Here is an 18,352-nt window from a genome sequence, read left to right on the forward strand (position 1 = left end):
TGTGCACACTGAGTTTTTCTATTGTTTTACAAGAGACAAGAGTGAAATTATATATAACCTTTAAAAAGTAAAATAAATCTCATCACCACTTGCTACTCTGAGACAGAGGAGAAAGTCAGCTCTTACTGTTACTATTTACTGTTTCAAGGCACAGGAGAGCACTTGAATCATGTTCTGCTAAGGAACTGGACCTCAGGGCCAGAATTTTTCACAGGCATGTTCATCCAAATTCAGGGGCTTATAGTTAGCTTAATGTACTTCACTTCTCACTATCTGCAAACAACCTTTCTAGTTCAAGACATCAAATAACTTGACAACAGAAATTGAAGACATCTAACCCCTGTTAGTACCTTTAAAATCTCAGTATCTTTCACTATTTTGTATTACAAAAACAATGCTGCAAAACATGCAAGACAATTGTGGTAATGCTCATATTTTTTCTCCCTGTAAGCTTTCTCCATCAACATTAAATTCCTCAGGTAACTTTGTATTCAAAACTTCCATCAAGTTTTTACTTTTATTATTCTCATGATAGTTAAACAGAACGAATATATTGACTAGAAGTGAATTCAGTATAAGAGATGTATATAAAATCCGTCTAGACGTGTCATGCTCTACCCTGGCAGTCAATACCTGCACAAGACTTTATTCTGAGGATGGCTAACCAAAAAGAATGGTTGCCTCTAAATTATCATTGTCTATATACACAATCAAATTATATAATGCAGTTTTTAGCATACTTGCAGGACACAAGACGTACCATGTAACAACCAGAGTGTGACCGGGCAATAAGTAGCTATTAAATTTTAATATGCCCAGTTTTCAAAACAGGTTTGAAGAATTAACCTAAAGTTACACAGCTCACATTTATGGGCATATTTACCTCTAAATATAACCCTTGCCCCCCATAGAAGTACTTTCAAAAAATTTGTGGTCTCTTAAGAATAACCCCAAATTTATTTTCACATCAACATGGGCCATTTTCTAGAACTGTATCTGGTAATAAAGAAACAAACTGATAATATAAAATTTTTGAAAGAATACGTTTAATGATACTTACGTGTCTATTCACTAGGAAAACCATGAAGCAATCATGAATATTAGATATTTTAAGTAGAGAGTAAAATTGCAATAAACTACTGCAATTAACATGGTCTTAAATTTCTGAGATCTTTTAATAGCTTATTTCCACTCTCACTAGTCTCTAGCTTATTCCAGCAACTATTCGTTATATACCACTACGTTAACAAAGTTTGTTAAGCACATTTATGGAAGTATTTCTTGAAAAAGTGACTAAGTATGTTCAAGGACTTATTTATGCTTCACAAATTAAAACACAGTATCAGTTCTACTAAAATTTGTGAACTGTTAGAACAAAGTTCCTCCCTCAAGAAAACGTAGCTTACTTCTGCTTTCCACTGCAAGTGACATTTTGTGTTATTGAGTTCCAGATCGACAATAACTTCATGTCAAGGCTTTATCTACATTTATTCTACTTATATTAAACCATGCAATAAAGCATACAGCAAAGGAACTATTAAACCAGAAAACTGAGGTCTGATTATTAGAACTGGAACTTGGCTACAGCAGCAAAACTGCTGCCGTTCAAGAAATCCTGCCTTAAGCAGCTACTATCAATTTGTTTGTTTTGGGTTTTGTTTGTTTGTTTTCAATGTCTTCTCATTTGCTTTTAAGTTTCATGGAGTCATTCTGTAAGCATTCTGCCAAAAAACTTTGAGCTATTATTTACAAACAACAGTTCCTGAAAAGCAGTTTATTTTGAACATTTGTCAATACTTTGCATTTTCCAATTCCACTATCAATTGTCTTGAGAAATTTCACATGTAAAGATAAAAAATACTGAGAGGTTCATTATGTGTATACATAAATGTATATAAAGACACACCCAACCAGGAACATAGTGGTAAGCCCTTTTTTTAAAAAAAAGATATTCTCCCTTAACCTGAATTAATTTCCGTATGACAATAGTATATTTTCAAGCAAAAGTACTGAATAAGTTCAAAGGAGTGTACTTCACCTTGATCAAAGAGATAATGGGGTTAAATGAATCCTTTACCTGAGATTTAATGTCTTAGCTTCCTCCCGTTCTCCATCTCCTCCAATATTTTTGTCTTACAAATTAGTAATACAGGTTGCTCAAACCGAAACTTCTGCAGTTAGCAATTAACTTTTAATAGTTACTAATCTGTCTCTGAATTTACATTGAAAATGAGATCGGAAAAAAAAGGACCACCAACAATAACCACTAACTTAGGCACAGTATCAGTGTAGAAAAACATTATATGAATGTCACAGATGAAATTAAAGCCTGGGAAAAAGAAATAATACAAGAGCTTCAAAGACATAGGATAACAGAATGGAACATCAAGGACATTACACTTACTTACTGGAACAGAGGTGCCAGAACAAACTAAGAGACAGTTAAGGTTATGTTCTCTTTACTTTGGGTGCTTTCTGGAAAAAATGTTGAAAAGCTAGGTCTCAACAGGAGAAAGTGTTTGCTAGCAACTGCTAATCATACCACATGGTGGTATTCCTATCCTAGCACCAGATATTTAAAAGAATAGTTTTAGAGGGCTGGCAGGGGTGATTCATCTTTACTACAATCTGACATCAAATAACTAGTGGCAGGGTAAAAGGAAACAAGAATTCTAATCCATTTTTAATCTTCCAAAGAAATCTCTCAGGATTCTCTCTCTAGAAGCAGTAGCTGCAAGATTATGATCTGAAGACTATTTGCTGGTGACTGATAAAAGCCTTGTTCAAAGACATTTCCTTATTATTTAATATCAAAAGTGTTGCCTCCCCTCACATCATCTTAAGTACTCCATTACTGATCCTTGAAGAATTTAACAATGTTGTATAATTTAACAATGTTGTATAATGGAAGCAAATATGATCCATGCAACAACATATGGGAATGAACATGTCCTTTGTCAAAGTGATTTTCACCCAATAATTTTTTGAATAAGCTAAGTTCTTCAAATAAATGATTGAAAAAAAATATTAACTTTTCTGTTGTTGCTGTTGTTTTTTACACTTAGGGACTGAGAGTTAGAATACACTGTTACTTTTCTTCAAACACGTGCACAGCAGCAATGAAACTTCAACAACGAAAAACAGATATGAATACCTATGACTTGAAAATCAAGATAGGAAAGTGTCTTAATGTATGCTTAGATATACGGCGTGGGCTGCCTGTAACATAAACAGTGCAAAATATGATTAAACACAAAATTCTAAAATTTAATTATATATTTTAAAATAAAAGCTTGTAATAAACTTATAAATAAGAAAAGGTCAGCAACAGAATGTGTACGGTACACACAGCAGTAAGGATGTATGAATAGAACACTCATTTAAGAGTATAATCTCTTAAATAAGGCCAGCCAACTTGTGTAATAAAATTAAGAATAAAATTGGGGAGTGAAATACAAAGTAATATCCAAGAAGGAGTGGCAAATTTTACTCACAGAACTCCTTCTCCAGGAGGTTTGCGTAAATTTATCAGCGCACACAGACGTTGCCCCTGAAGGTTTATGGTTGTCTCTCTGGCAGTTACATCTAGTGGCCTTAACCCCCGAAGAAAGAGAAAGAAGAATTTATTAGAAAACAACTAGGAAAGATTCTTGAAAAGCACCATTGAGGCCCAGAAGTCAATACCATGTTTATTTTGTATTGATACAAATAGAGTATTGGTCTAGTGTTAATTGCTTATCTAACATTTAATTCTCCAGGACTACGTCTCCCTGTCAGGAGGGTACTTGAAAGATCTGGATCATACATATGCATCTGCACAAAAATGCAGTAATTGCAAATATCTGCAATTAATCAAGAAGATGAACAGGTAGGTAACGGTATGTTCAAAAGCTTTACTCAGTATATATCAAGACGAAATTGAAACACAAGTGTTTCTACCATTTAACAAAGGGAAGGTGCATGGGGACTGTTATGAAACTTATTATAAAATGAAATTTCATATCCAATGTCATAACACATCCTATAGTGTGAATTAAGTTTCACAACCATTAATTTAAAAAGGGTTATGAAAGCAGTTATAAATAGTCTCATTAGCCAAGGAAAATGGCATGGACTGCACAGGAAAATCACAAATAAAAAGTTATTCTCATCACAGAAATCTATTTGTAATTTTCTTCTAAAGCCCAAAATACATTTAAGTGACATCATACCCCCCCCTCCATTCTATTTTGTGGTTTTGATTGAGACAAGATCAATCAATGAGTTTCAAGTAAATTCAAAAAGCAATTTATCTAAAATAGCTTCAGAAAATGGCTTGAGAACATGGGACTGTTTTGCAAGAATTGTCATACCAGACTAGTTTGCTGGAACCAAATGCAGAAATATACATGGCAAAACCCAAAGTTTACTCTGAACAGGAACAAAAAGTGAAGAGGCATAAAATAATTTTGCCTGGGGATATCTGTGTTTATCTGGACCTGATTTATGATAAGCGTCCCCTAGTTTCAGAGATGTAACTTTTATTTGGTCAATTTAATATTAAACAAAAAATCATGACTGGCCCTACTGAATTAAAGATCCCCAAGTACATACTTGGATTTTATTAAGCATTTAACATTATACTTACAAGTTGATGCTCTAATTGGTTGATTGTTTCATCCTTTTTCTTCAGTTCATCTTTAAGCTTCCTGATCTCATTCACCAAATCTTCTGTCTGCAACAGAACATTGGGCAATACGAAGTTTTCCATATGGGCTATACAACCTAACTCAACGCCTCTACAGGACATGCTACTTCAGGTGTTCATGGAGCCCTAACAGTAATATTAGCACATGCTTTCCTCATCTTTTTCATTTGGTGAAGTCGGCTGATAAATACAACTAAGAACAAAGAACCTTGACTAAAAGTCTCTTTCAAAGAGAGTTTAACCAACTCCCTACATTCACAACGTGCAAGTAAATCAGCTGCAATTTCAATACAGATTCGTCCGTCATTCAAGAAACTGGTGTCATGGAGTTAAAAAAAAAATACCCTAACCATTAAATACTGCCTCTAGTAGTATTTCTGTTAGTAGTAGAAATATTTGGACTGGTATTATTTAACATCTTTGTTGGCAACATGGTCAGTGGGATTGAGAGCACCCTCAGCATGTTTGCCAGCGATACCAGGCTGTGTGGTGGTGTTGGCACTTTGGATGGAAGGGATGCCATCCAGAGGAACTTTGACAGGCTTGAGAGGTTGGCTCGTGTAAACCTCATGAAGTTCAACAATGCTAAGCATAAGGTCCTGCGCTTGGTCAGGGCAATCTCAAACATCAATAACAGGCTGTGTGATGAGTAGATAGAGAGCAGCCCTGCAGAGGAGGGCTTCGGGATATTGGTGAATGAAAGCCCAAAGGTGAGCTGGCCGTGTGTACTTGCAACCCAGAAAGCCAATTGCATCCTGGGCTGTATCAAAAACAGTGTGGCCAGCAGGTTGATGGACATGATTCTCTGTCCCTCTACCCCACTCTCATGAGACCCCACCTGGAGTACTCCATTCAGCTGTAGGGCCCCCAGAATGCAAACAGTAGAATTGATTTGAATTCATCCTACTAGAAACTGACAACTTCAAATCATGCAAAGTTCAGAAAATTAAAAAAATATATATATGTGCAAGTTTGATTTAAAAAAAATTATTTCTCATCACATGGTAATCTTAACGTACTTCACAGCTATGCCATTAAAGCTAGGCCATACATTGAGGGGTGTTCTTTCATCCAGTAGCATACATCTACTTTCATTTTCACTAAGTGTTATTAGTTACTGCTTTAGGACAGCATCCAGATGGATTTCTTGTACAGTTTTTCTAAACCATATGCTAACTTCAATTAAGGAAATGACCATTCAAAGTGTCAGCTAAACCTAGCTTTTGTTTTTTGCTATGAAGTTAAAAACCAACATATTTTCCTTCAGAATTTAAAACTAAAATTGTGAGGGAGACGGCTGTCGAAGTACAAGTACAACTAACATATCAGACAAACAATTCTAAAGAAAATAAGTCCTAAATGAACTGTTAATAATGTAGAAATCAGGATTGTTAAAGGATCATGCATATTGATCTATGGTTTTGATAAACCTCTTAAACCCTGAAATCAGGATTTGGACAAGTGACCTTCAAACAGAAATTGGATTCTAAGTGTTCTTCCCTTTCAAAATATATTTTCAACTTCATTATCTCCTCAACAAGTATTATTCTCCTACTGTAGAGTAGGATTACTGATCTTTCTATATTGACTTTATAGTAAGAGCCTCCAGTAATTCCATAAAACTTCAGCACTGTAGAAAGCACAAGTCTGTGACCATAAAAGATGATCCTTTCTGGAACAACCATTGTGATTGCTTCTCTCTTTAATACCCATTTTAAAACAATAAATACAACTTTGATTTTGTGGGGTTCATTCTGTTAATTTTTAAGTTCTTATGTTTGCTATACCTGCAGTATTTCAGGAAAAACTTGCTTTAGAGGAATGATATTTTAAACTGGAGCATAAGTCAACAGAAAGTCTCATGAAATACAGCATGTAATGAAAATTATGGTATGATTACACTTCAACGCAAAAATTGTCATTAGCAAAAATAGTCTTTTCAAATTCTAACAGTTATCAAATTGAGAAAAATCTTGAAAGATGTTACTCTACAGTTTAATTCGCCACAATTGCTACAAGTATCAAAAGTTATGTTTAATTATTTAAACAGTACTGGTATTAGTATTTCAGAAGGTCAAATAAATCCTTTCATTATAACAAAATTTGATTTGACAAAATAGATTTGAATAGATGCAAGAAATATTACTTCAGTAATAAAAATTAATTTTCTTTTTACAAACAAGTTCTGGAGAGTAAATCAGTGTAATTTACCTTAGTGTAAGTTGACTCAGGTTCTTGTGGTTCTGGACTGGATGGAATTGAGAGTGTGATGTCCTGGAGTGACACATTCTCATCATTCTAAGAGAATAAGAAGAAATCATCAAATTACTCATTGGAAAAAACAAACAAACAAACAAAAACATACTCTTCCCAACTTTCTTTCAAGGATGTAGATAGACACATCACCCCTGCAGAACCTGCAACAGTGTCTGACTTCTCTCACTGTGAATTTTCCTTTCTTGCTGTTGTTTTCATCTGATATGAAAGCGTGCCGCAGCACGCATACACTGCCCAAACAAGGGCCACGAACAGCCTCTCCCCCCTCATGAAGCTGTCCGAGTAACTATGTCAAAATGTATTGATTTTGTGCAAATATTGGCCATTATGTTTTGTTTCTTTTTTTTTTTTTTTAATCAGGAAGGAATAGTAATACTACATAATTTTAAAAGCTTCATTTCCTTCAGTACCCATTCTAAAATGGATGAGCAATAACAGAGTATACTTCGACTTGAAATTCTAAACTAGAAAAGCAATATTTACCACTGTGCAGTTTAAGACTAAATTATTTCACAGCAAAAAGAACTGAATATCAGTTATGAAAACTGGAACCATGAAAAGGTGTTCTTCACCCCTATAATGACAGACATAAATTCTGAAATTAATCAGAGCAAGGAGAAACAGAAAGAACCAGCAATGACGCCAAAGGATAACTGCTTAGTTATGTCCTTAAACACCTACACTGCCATGACAAAAAGTCTTTACTCAAAGACCTCACTGCCTAGGATTGCATTTGTAGAACATATTGAAACATATATATGAGATCAACATGTATCAAAACCTGTCTAAAACCACAAGCCTGAACCAGCAAAGCCAGCAAGTCCCAAAAAATCACAAGAGTAAAACTGCGGCTCAAATGCTAAAAATCAACTGACGGGAAAAAAAAAAAAAGATATCCCTATTTATGTCCTTTATATACGTGAGGAATGCATCTGATTTTCTTTTATTCCATCATAAAATTCTTATAAGTTTTTAATTAAACATTAAAGAAATTGACCAGATGTAAAAAGTAAAAAATTAATTTTGTAATTTTTAACCAATTAATCATTACTTTTTTCTGGAGGCACTGATTACTTGCAGCAAAAATATGCAAAACCATCACCAAACTTAAAGACAAGAATACTAAGAAGAGGCATACAGTTCCAAAATGCTTTCATCATACTAAAGACAGTTAACCTAATTTCCATTACTTAAATATATATTTTAAACCGTCTTGGTCTTTTTTTTTTTGGTTGTTTTGAGCAAGACTATCCAGCTTTGTTGTTGAAGGCTTCTGAGTCCTTAACATAGAACGTATCTCAGCTTACACTGTCCAACACATGTTTTAGGTCAATTCACAAGTAGCTGTTTGTCCATCCCAGGCAGACTGCCAGCAGGTGACAGGCTGATGAATCAGTAATTTGCAGTCTATAGTTCTAATAGCATTTGGAAATATTTTGAATTGTTCTGCCCAATGATGCATTAGAGATAAGAACCTTATTTAAGCCCAAACATTTCTAAAATGCTACGGGAAGGGAGCAGCAATCAACAGATTTCATCAACTTTTTTTTTTTTTTTAAACTACTCAAATATTTATTATAACTACTGAAATACAAGCACTCAAAAAAAAGGTGCATCAGACTGTCAGTTACATTTGTGACAAGAGTAATCATGGAGGGGGAAAATACAGAACAAAAAACTTACAGCTTCAAACAGAAGTAGCTCACAGATTTTAAAAGCTTTCCAACTGATACCTCTGCTATACCAATACAGTGCACAAAACTGGAGAAATACGACATTCGCAGCAGTAGATTAGGACCTTATTGCAAAGAAAGCAAGTCAATAATTTCCTGGCAATTAAATTAAAATACTCAAGCCCTGTGCTTTACCTGACTACCAAAGAAAAAACTATGTTCATCTGCATTAATTTCCTTACCATTGTTTTAATTATCTTATTACATACAATTAACACAGTGCAACTGGAAAAAAAACACAGATCTAACACCATCAGTGGGAATTTAAGTACCCCTTTGTGAACATATGCTAGGACTAAGGTATAAATATTTGGTTTTGCTGTTTTTTTTCCTAATTGCATTGCTAAAATGAGGTGGGGAAGGAAAACAGCATGAATAAGGCTATCCATTTACAAAGAGAAAGACTGAAATTAGAACAAAGCAGAATTTGCAAAACAATGCAACTGGTTATATGCATGTTATTTTTGGTAGCCTAGAAATAACCCATTAAGACATCAACTTCAGAAAACTTGGAGAGAGCATATAATTTTAACCCCTAGGTAAAATTATGATGACAAACTTTAAAATAAGCTTATCATCACATTGCAATTACCAATATAGAAAGCTACTGGGTCATGTTTTTTTTTTTTCCTCCAACAGTACAATACGTAACTATACGATAAACATACATTTAGAACAGTTGGACTAGTCTCATTTATGCCAAATATAAAAGATTCTTGCAAAAACAGCAACATATCAAGAACAAATGCTTACCAAAGGCATTAAAAAATAAGTTTGAAAATATAAGCAGAAATAAAGCATTTTTATTTCTTCAGCAGAAGATTGCTTTTGTAAAACAGCAGAATTAGAAGGAAAAAATGGTTAATGTTTGTAACTATTTCCTAAATTTAAAACATTGCAACAAGACCAACAAAATACATACATTTTGGCTTTCCTGTTACACTTGTTTTTAAACATTACTGTCAGTTTAGGTGTGAAAATAGCCTTTAGTATGTAAATTGACAGAGGAATAATGCTGTAATATTCACATTTAAATAGCTATGTAGGAACAGTCTTTAGAGATTACTTTTTTAACCTGATATAAATTTATGCATATATTTGCATGTACTATTCAATCAGGTGTGCTCTCTTAAGTAACTACCACGTAATGTTGCAATGACTGGTCAACTTAGCATCCTTTTCTTGACTCTGTATCAGCGATACATTTGAATCACTACCTGTCTACAGTGATTTTCAGTTCAATCACGTTTACTGGACACTATCTGCTGGACTTGAGTCAACAGAATATACTGCAGCTTGTGGCCATTTTTGTTTGGTCCTTATGTCATAAACTGGGGGTCGTCACATGCCTCAAGATATATTTTAAGTGGTTTATAAAATTCAACAGCAAGATTTAAAAAAATCCTTAATTTATTAATAACTACTTAAACTAAACGGGTAAAAGTGGTGGAATAAAACATGCATAAACAAATTTCCTTCAAGCATTAAGAATACTCAGACTAAAAGGTTGTTCTGAGAAAACCTTGACCCCTAACTTTTTGAAAACAAGTATGAATAAATGTTACAGCCTCTTTAACAACATTTTTGTATTTCTCTGCATGATATCGCATGCAGGTTTGGTTTTAGTTAAATGCACATGCAAAGTGCAGAAAACTTGTAGAACTTCTAAAAGAACAGAGATGAAAAGGCAAAGGGGATACTCTCATAAGAAATCTTCCATACTGCCTTACAGGAAAATAAGCTCCGAGTTTGAAGACAATAGTTGTTTTCATTATACTAACATATTTTAGATTCTTCTATTAAAAATAAATTTAATCCATTAGAAGCAAATGCGTTTTCAGCAATTGTCTTGTAGATCTTAACAACATAAGCTATGTTTTAACATGCAGGATTTTAAAAGAATATGCTACCAATAATGTAACAATAATTTCATCTTCAGAAATCTTGGAGCGTTCTAACAGCTAAAGCTCATGAAGAAGCTGAAAAATAATGAACACTTTTTAAAGCTTTAATCAAGTTCTAGCCTTTGATTCCTACATGGAGTACAGATGATGCCAAGTTTTCTACACCACAAATTGCTCACTTGAAGAGCCTTATTTGCTAATTTAGCATTTTTGTAAAGGTGCAAGCAGAAAACTCACCAAGTGTTCAGCAAGTAGAGGGTGCTATTCACCTGCTTACTACTTAACGTTTTACTGTGCATTTGACTGTAGTTTTACTGAAATAGTACCATGAATGTCATACAGTTTCAATTTCCACTGTCAAACACTGTTATAATGACAGTCCAACAGCTAACAACCAACAGTTTAAACCTAAGATATACCGGTTTTTATTTGCTACATTGAATATTTCTTTAGTTTTGTTTCTTTCAAGCAGTTTCAGGAACATCAGGACTAAAAAACCCTACCCTAAAAAAAAACTCCCCAAACAAGCCTCCAAAGCACTATAATTACCCTTCCCCTAAAGGGCATTCCTACTGCACAAGTCACCAGCAGCCTGAACCCTTATTTCCAATCCAATCCCACAATTTACCACCAGTTATTTAACGAAGTAGTAAGTGGGTGAGAAGGGTAGCTCTTAGCCAATGCAGCACACAGGAATAGCCAATTGGCTCCTCTTAGACAAATCCACCCATAATCTCTTCCTAGCACTGGTAAATACCCGTACAAGCCTGCAAGTTGTGTTTTGTCCGGAGCTACAGATGATTCGATGCATGCAGGAGATGGTGGGAGACACATCCAGAAATAGAAATTGTGCTTTGGAAAGAAAACTGGTTGTAAAATTTTCTTCAAGTCTAAGCAAACAATTCATTTTCCTTCATCTACTCCTTTGCTGACAAAACTCTAACAGGATACAAGGGATCATTTTACCCAACAGGGCTTGTGAATTCCCATCCTTGAGTGCCCTGAGTTACAGAGCACACTGCATTTAAATGGCTACAACAAACTTCATATCTGCCTAAAGTGCAACATCCCGTAATTCCCAAAACTGCTTCCATGGCTATTTCAAGATAGATTCCTAATCATTTAGTATGGTACATTTATTAAGCTGATTTATAAGCCTTAGCCACAGCTTTCTGAAGTTTGTTCAGACCTGGTCAACCTAGGGACACACGCTCTATCTTTCTCAGTGTGACCTCATTTTAGCCATGAAAAAAAAGCAGTTTCCTCTCACATTGGCAGTTCAGTAAACACAATTATTTGTTATGACAACATACATATTCTGCCCCATCTTCTTCACTCTCTGGTTGGCCACTGACTCTCACAGGCTTCTAATATACTTCATTTTATTTCATTTCTGACTTGTTCTTCTCTTTGTGTGGCTCCTCACCAAATTTCAGTTTATTCCTTCAACTGGCTGAACCCAGGCTAGACTTTGTTTCATTTAAACTGCTGTCTGCCTAACCATCTCCTATTATTCAGCTTATTGATCACCTCTGCACTACACTTAATCACACTGTAGCATGATTAAACATTTTAAAAGTTACTTGAGGCATTGGAGTATGCCTTGCATTAGTTTCTCAATCCTCAGCTCCCCACATTTTTCTTTGTTTTCAATTCAGTCCCTGCTGTGAAGAAGCTGAAAGCTCTGACTATTACTCTTCTATCCATGCTTCTGTCATGAGCCCAGAAAAGAGTAATAAAAATAAAATCAGCAACGCTACATTTTGTGCTGTGTTCTAAATACTGCAAATTCCAATAAGCACTTTTTTCCCCCTACAGAGCACTAACTTCAATCATTTTATCAACATAAACAAAGATCTTATTCTATCAATGCCATTTGTAATCTATTTTCCTGTAAAGTAGAAAGCAAGGATTTCAGAGAAGAGTTAGCAGATAAGCGTTTGGATGGATCCTTTAAAATTCACTTGGCAACTGGAAAATCTGCTACATAATACAGACCATGCATCCTGAAACAGATTTGAGCGCAAGGTTTCTGCAAATATAACAAAGTTCTCAAACAATCCTACATTTTTTCTGTTGTCATTTCTAGTGACTAGACAGAACTCTTTATGTTCCATTTATATTAGCAATAAGAGGCTGCAGGGTATATAAATGGTAATCATCACCAGTTCCCAATATGCACAAGCCTACAGCAGTAACTAGCAGATATTACTAGTGCCCCATATGTTTTTTTCATGTCTCTTAGAAAAGCTTACAGTTTCAAAACACACACAAAAGACAAAGAATGACAGGCTCCAGTAAATTCTGCAGTTCCCCTGCTGAGTAGTAACAGAGCAATAATCCCCACGTTTCCATGACAGTAGCATGTTCCAGCTAGGAATTTATTTCAGAGAACAGCCAAAGTATTAATAAAAAATAAGCAAAATATTAATGAACTACTTGTTTCCGTCTCAAGGTGAAGCAAAATCCATTAACAATCATCTTAAAATTCCAAACTCCATCTAAACATCTTTTTAAGCTGCTGTGGAAGATCTGGTATGCCATATTAAGTAAGTTCCTATACACCGTTTTAACAGAGAAAGATTTTTTATCTCATGAGTATCTTTTAACTACACAATTATTGCTTTTATAGCTCATATTCAAATGTGTCTGTACTAGTAAAAATTACTAGATTCAGATAATGGTTAAAAATGTTAACATTTCAGAATAATCACTAAGCCATCACACAAGTGATGTTCAGAGGTCACAAGATTCCTAAAAAAAAAGTGCAGCTTCCAAGAAAAAAACATCTTTTACATGCATTTTCAGAAAGAGTCCAATTAGTTGCTGACATATATGCAATTGTCAAATAGTTAAATCAATGAGATGAACCATTTCATGATTAAGAAAAAATACAAGTAAATGCAGATGCAAAGAGAAAAGAGCAATACATACTTCAAAGGAACTCAAATGACATACAAAACTAATCCCTCAGCAAAAATATAGACGCATTTAACAGTTTTGCACCACATATTTTATCTTTCCATTCATATTTCTTCATACACTTCAGATAGTCATATCTGATGCTACATTGAAGATGTGTGCTTGAAAAACAGCTTTCATGAATAGAAAGGAAATTAATTTGGAAAGAAACATTTTTATAAGCCTTGCCTCCCCCAGAAAAGGGCTTCACAGATCTTACAGTTTGGTAAACTGCTTCATGTTTTAGTCCTCCTTAAAATGTAAGTGCTTATTTGAGATAAGACAAGTTGAGTGGGAATCTCTGCTGCCATTCTTGAGAGGAATTACTACAGACCATGGTCAGTCCTTCCTTAGATCAAAGGCTCCAGTGCTCCTTAAATAATACAATCCCTATTTAAGTAAGGAAGCTCTAACACATTAGTTTTGCTCAAGCTAGAGCAACAAGTTTAAGAAATTGAGGAGGAAGATGAGGAAGGAAGTAATCTTTAAGATCAAAATAAAACATTTTCTATTAGGCATGCAAATGAGCTACCTTAGTCAATATTTAACAGGCATTAACATTTAGATGTCAATTAGTTAAAGACTGCTTACAACAAAAAAGTTAGTGCTTCAGTTAAATTTTAAGTGAGAGCATACACCAGTAGCTCAACATCTCTCCATAAATAATTAAAACCACATTTAGTGTGAAAAGAAGGTATATTCTCCATACAAGCTGGTATAACATTACTGGAGAATCCAAAGTTTACACTTACCACAGTGAAAATTTCAAAACTCCTGCATGAGATAGACCCCTATTCTTTATTTCGCTGTTTGATTTAAAACACAATGATGGCACTATGTGAGAAGCAAGTAGACAGCATGTGTACTGCTGGCATTGTTATCCTGCTCACAGAGTTGGGAGAAGGCCAGGCTACTCTAATAACTACTTATTTTTCCAGGCAGAACTCCTAATTCAACACAAATCCCATGCTGCTGTAGCTGTTACTCGACAATGCTTTAGATACGGTTATGTAAGCTACAGCCACAGCCGTGAATCCAGTACAGCACATCCAGTCTCCCTAGGAGTCTGCTGGGTACACATTCATTACGTGCTACGTGCTGTAGCGTGGCATGCCACGGTTGGTTAGATAATCATGCGAGTTTATTTACAGCTTTCTTTAAAAAAAACACTACTCCTCACACCTGAAACCTGACTACGCTTCTACTCTCACCCAAATGAGAATTAAGATACTACTAAAATACTACCAAGATACTACTTTAAAAGTAAAATCTTAGTAAAATCTTAGTAAAATCCTAGTAAAATCTTAGTACTGACTACGCTTCTACTCTCACCCAAATGAGAACCAAGATACTACCAAGATACTACCAAGATACTACCATAAGAGTAAAATCCTAGTAAAATCCTAGTAAAATCCTAGTAAAATCCTAGTAAAATCCTAGTAAAATCCTAGTAAAATCCTAGTAAAATCCTAGTACTGACTATGCTTCTACTCTCACCCAAATGAGAACCAAGACACTACCAAGACACTACCAAGATACTACCAAGATACTACCATAAGAGTAAAATCTTAGTAAAATCCTAGTAAAATCCTAGTAAAATCCTAGTACTGACTATGCTTCTACTCTCACCCAAATGAGAACCAAGACACTACCAAGACACTACCAAGATACTACCAAGATACTACCATAAGAGTAAAATCTTAGTAAAATCCTAGTAAAATCCTAGTAAAATCCTAGTAAAATCCTAGTAAAATCCTAGTAAAATCCTAGTACTGACTATGCTTCTACTCTCACCCAAATGAGAACCAAGACACTACCAAGACACTACCAAGACACTACCATAAAAGAGTAAAATCCTAGTAAAATCCTAGTAAAATCCTAGTAAAATCCTAGTACTGACTATGCTTCTACTCTCACCCAAATGAGAACCAAGATACTACCAAGATACTACCAAGATACTACCATAAAAGTAAAATCCTAGTAAAATCCTAGTAAAATCCTAGTAAAATCCTAGTACTGACTACGCTTCTACGCTCACCCAAATGAGAACCAAGATACTACCAAGATACTACCAAGATACTACCATAAAAGTAAAATCCTAGTAAAATCCTAGTAAAATCCTAGTAAAATCCTAGTACTGACTACGCTTCTACACTCACCCAAATGAGAACCAAGATACTACCAAGATACTAACAAGATACTACCATAAAAGTAAAATCCTAGTAAAATCCTAGTAAAATCCTAGTACTGACTACACTTCTACTCTCACCCAAATGAGAACCAAGATACTACCAAGACACTACCAAGATACTACCAAGATACTACCATAAAAGAGTAAAATCCTAGTAAAATCCTAGTAAAATCCTAGTAAAATCCTAGTACTAGTAAAATCCTAGTAAAATCCTAGTACTGACTACGCTTCTACGCTCACCCAAATGAGAACCAAGATACTACCAAGATACTACCATAAAAGTAAAATCCTAGTAAAATCCTAGTAAAATCCTTGTAAAATCCTTGTAAAATCCTAGTACTGACTACGCTTCTACTCTCACCCAAATGAGAACCAAGATACTACCAAGATACTACCAAGATACTACCAAGATACTACCAAGATACTACCAAGATACTACCAAAGAGTAAAAAGTGTGTAAAGTCTTAGTAGTGTAAAGTCTTAGTAGTGTAAAGTCTTAGTAGTGTAAAGTCTTAGTAGTGTAAAGTCTTAGTAGTGTAAAGTCTTAGTAGTGTAAAGTCTTAGTAGTGTAAAGTCTTAGTAGTGTAAAGTCTTAGTAGTGTAAAGTCTTAGTAGTGTAAAGTCTTAGTAGTGTAAAGTCTTAGTAGTGTAAAGTCTTAGTAGTGTAAAGTCTTAGTAGTGTAAAGTCTTAGTAGTGTAAAGTCTTAGTAGTGTAAAGTCTTAGTAGTGTAAAGTCTTAGTAGTGTAAAGTCTTAGTAGTGTAAAGTCTTAGTAGTGTAAAGTCTTAGTAGTGTAAAGTCTTAGTAGTGTAAAGTCTTAGTAGTGTAAAGTCTTAGTAGTGTAAAGTCTTAGTAGTGTAAAGTCTTAGTAGTGTAAAGTCTTAGTAGTGTAAAGTCTTAGTAGTGTAAAGTCTTAGTAGTGTAAAGTCTTAGTAGTGTAAAGTCTTAGTAGTGTAAAGTCTTAGTAGTGTAAAGTCTTAGTAGTGTAAAGTCTTAGTAGTGTAAAGTCTTAGTAGTGTAAAGTCTTAGTAGTGTAAAGTCTTAGTAGTGTAAAGTCTTAGTAGTGTAAAGTCTTAGTAGTGTAAAGTCTTAGTAGTGTAAAGTCTTAGTAGTGTAAAGTCTTAGTAGTGTAAAGTCTTAGTAGTGTAAAGTCGTATTTACACATTTAAATATACTTACACATATTTCATTAATATTTTAATATACATTAAAAATATATCTCACCTATATAAATATACGTGAAGCAAAGACAGAACTTTTGCTTCCTTTACTAAAACTAGTGTTTGAAAGGAGCTCTCACTCCGCATCTTGCTTTTTCTCATATTTTAAGAAGCAGCCCGTCATATGAGCCTGACTGAGATCAAGCCCTAGTTCAGTGTTGAGACTGCTAAAGTTCATGTAATGTTTTCAAAGTTGTATTTGTTATTCTTAATCAAGCAAAAATGCAAAATTTTTAATCATTGCTGTTATTACAAAACAAATCAAGCTTTTAACTAGAAAAGCAACTAATTTTAAAGAACATACACCTTAGGAGCAGCTACTTGTCTCTTCTGTAACTTTTTTTTTAAACAAGGCTTGAGGCAAGGCTCATGTTTTATCACTTTCCAGACAAGTCTGACTATTATAAACTAGGGCAAGATTTAAAATACCACATTCTGCAAGGCCACATGCTATTTGGCTATAGCTTGCACACCTTTACACAATGAGCTACAAGTATACAGATCATTTGTCTAGTTGTTTAATTGCCCTTGTGTCAAAAGCATTAAGAGTTCTGGCCAAGAAGTTCCCTGTTATCTCATGCACTAATCACTCGCTCAAGGCTGTTGGGAGGCACAGTTTATGCAGCCTACTAGGCTTTAAGAACACATCCTCCCTCTCTGACACTTTGTACAATAGTATTTCTGATTTTGTCAGTGGAAAAACATCTCCAGTGTTCTGTTACCATAGGAAGCAAATATTCACATTTCTGAAAGGCAGAGTCATATCCTTCAATTAACCTGGAGACTGATTTGCTTTTTGTTTTGTTGTGCTTTGTCTTAGTGTCTTACTTTTAAGGCACAAAGTTGTTACCATTATATTATGCTGTTAGGAAGCAACAACAATAAACCTAATATTAAAGAAAACATCACGCACACTTTTACATGCTAATCTGTAAATGCATCTAAAGAGGAGGTCCTATAGATTTCTATTTATTTAAAGACAAAGGAATTTTTGCAGCTGAAATCTTACACTTTTGCAGAATGATCCAGCAGTTTATCAACTCCAACAATTTGCCAATTTTTGAGGTTAAATTGAAAAAGGCTCCTTAAAAGCTTATGACAATACACTGGAAAGGTTAAGTTTTAGTACTTCCAGTAGAGATGACCTAGCAGGATTTGCTAAGCTTCTTGCTGAAACACTGAGAAATGAGGAAAGGGAGGGAAAAGGTTGTTTTTGTAGGGTTTTGTTTGTTTGTTTTAAAAGGAAGAAGCTATAGCCATTGACTTGCTGAATGCAAGTTTGTTCAATGTGATAGATTTTTATTTATTCATTACTCCTAGCCTTCTAGGACTTTATTAAATAAAAGCCTGTCATCACATCCACTGATTTAATTTACCATT

General features: G+C 34.6%; 1 protein-coding gene across 9 annotated transcripts in view; it reads right to left on the reverse strand.

Annotated features, from left to right (window-relative positions):
* CCSER2 (coiled-coil serine rich protein 2) overlaps window positions 1-18,352 on the reverse strand; it is a 72,045-nt gene that overhangs the window by 15,051 nt on the left and 38,642 nt on the right. For all 9 annotated transcript variants that reach the window (XM_083844336.1, XM_083844341.1, XM_083844333.1 and 6 more), the window contains 3 exons: window positions 6,899-6,985; window positions 4,628-4,714; window positions 3,495-3,593 (listed from right to left, as the gene is read on the reverse strand). In XM_083844336.1, the coding sequence (XP_083700462.1) occupies window positions 3,495-3,593; window positions 4,628-4,714; window positions 6,899-6,985 (273 nt within the window). The remainder of the gene's footprint in view (window positions 1-3,494; window positions 3,594-4,627; window positions 4,715-6,898; window positions 6,986-18,352) is intronic.

This window comes from Anser anser, assembly GCF_964211835.1.
Source record: "Anser anser genome assembly, chromosome: 7".
NCBI classification, from domain to species: Eukaryota; Metazoa; Chordata; class Aves; order Anseriformes; family Anatidae; genus Anser; species Anser anser.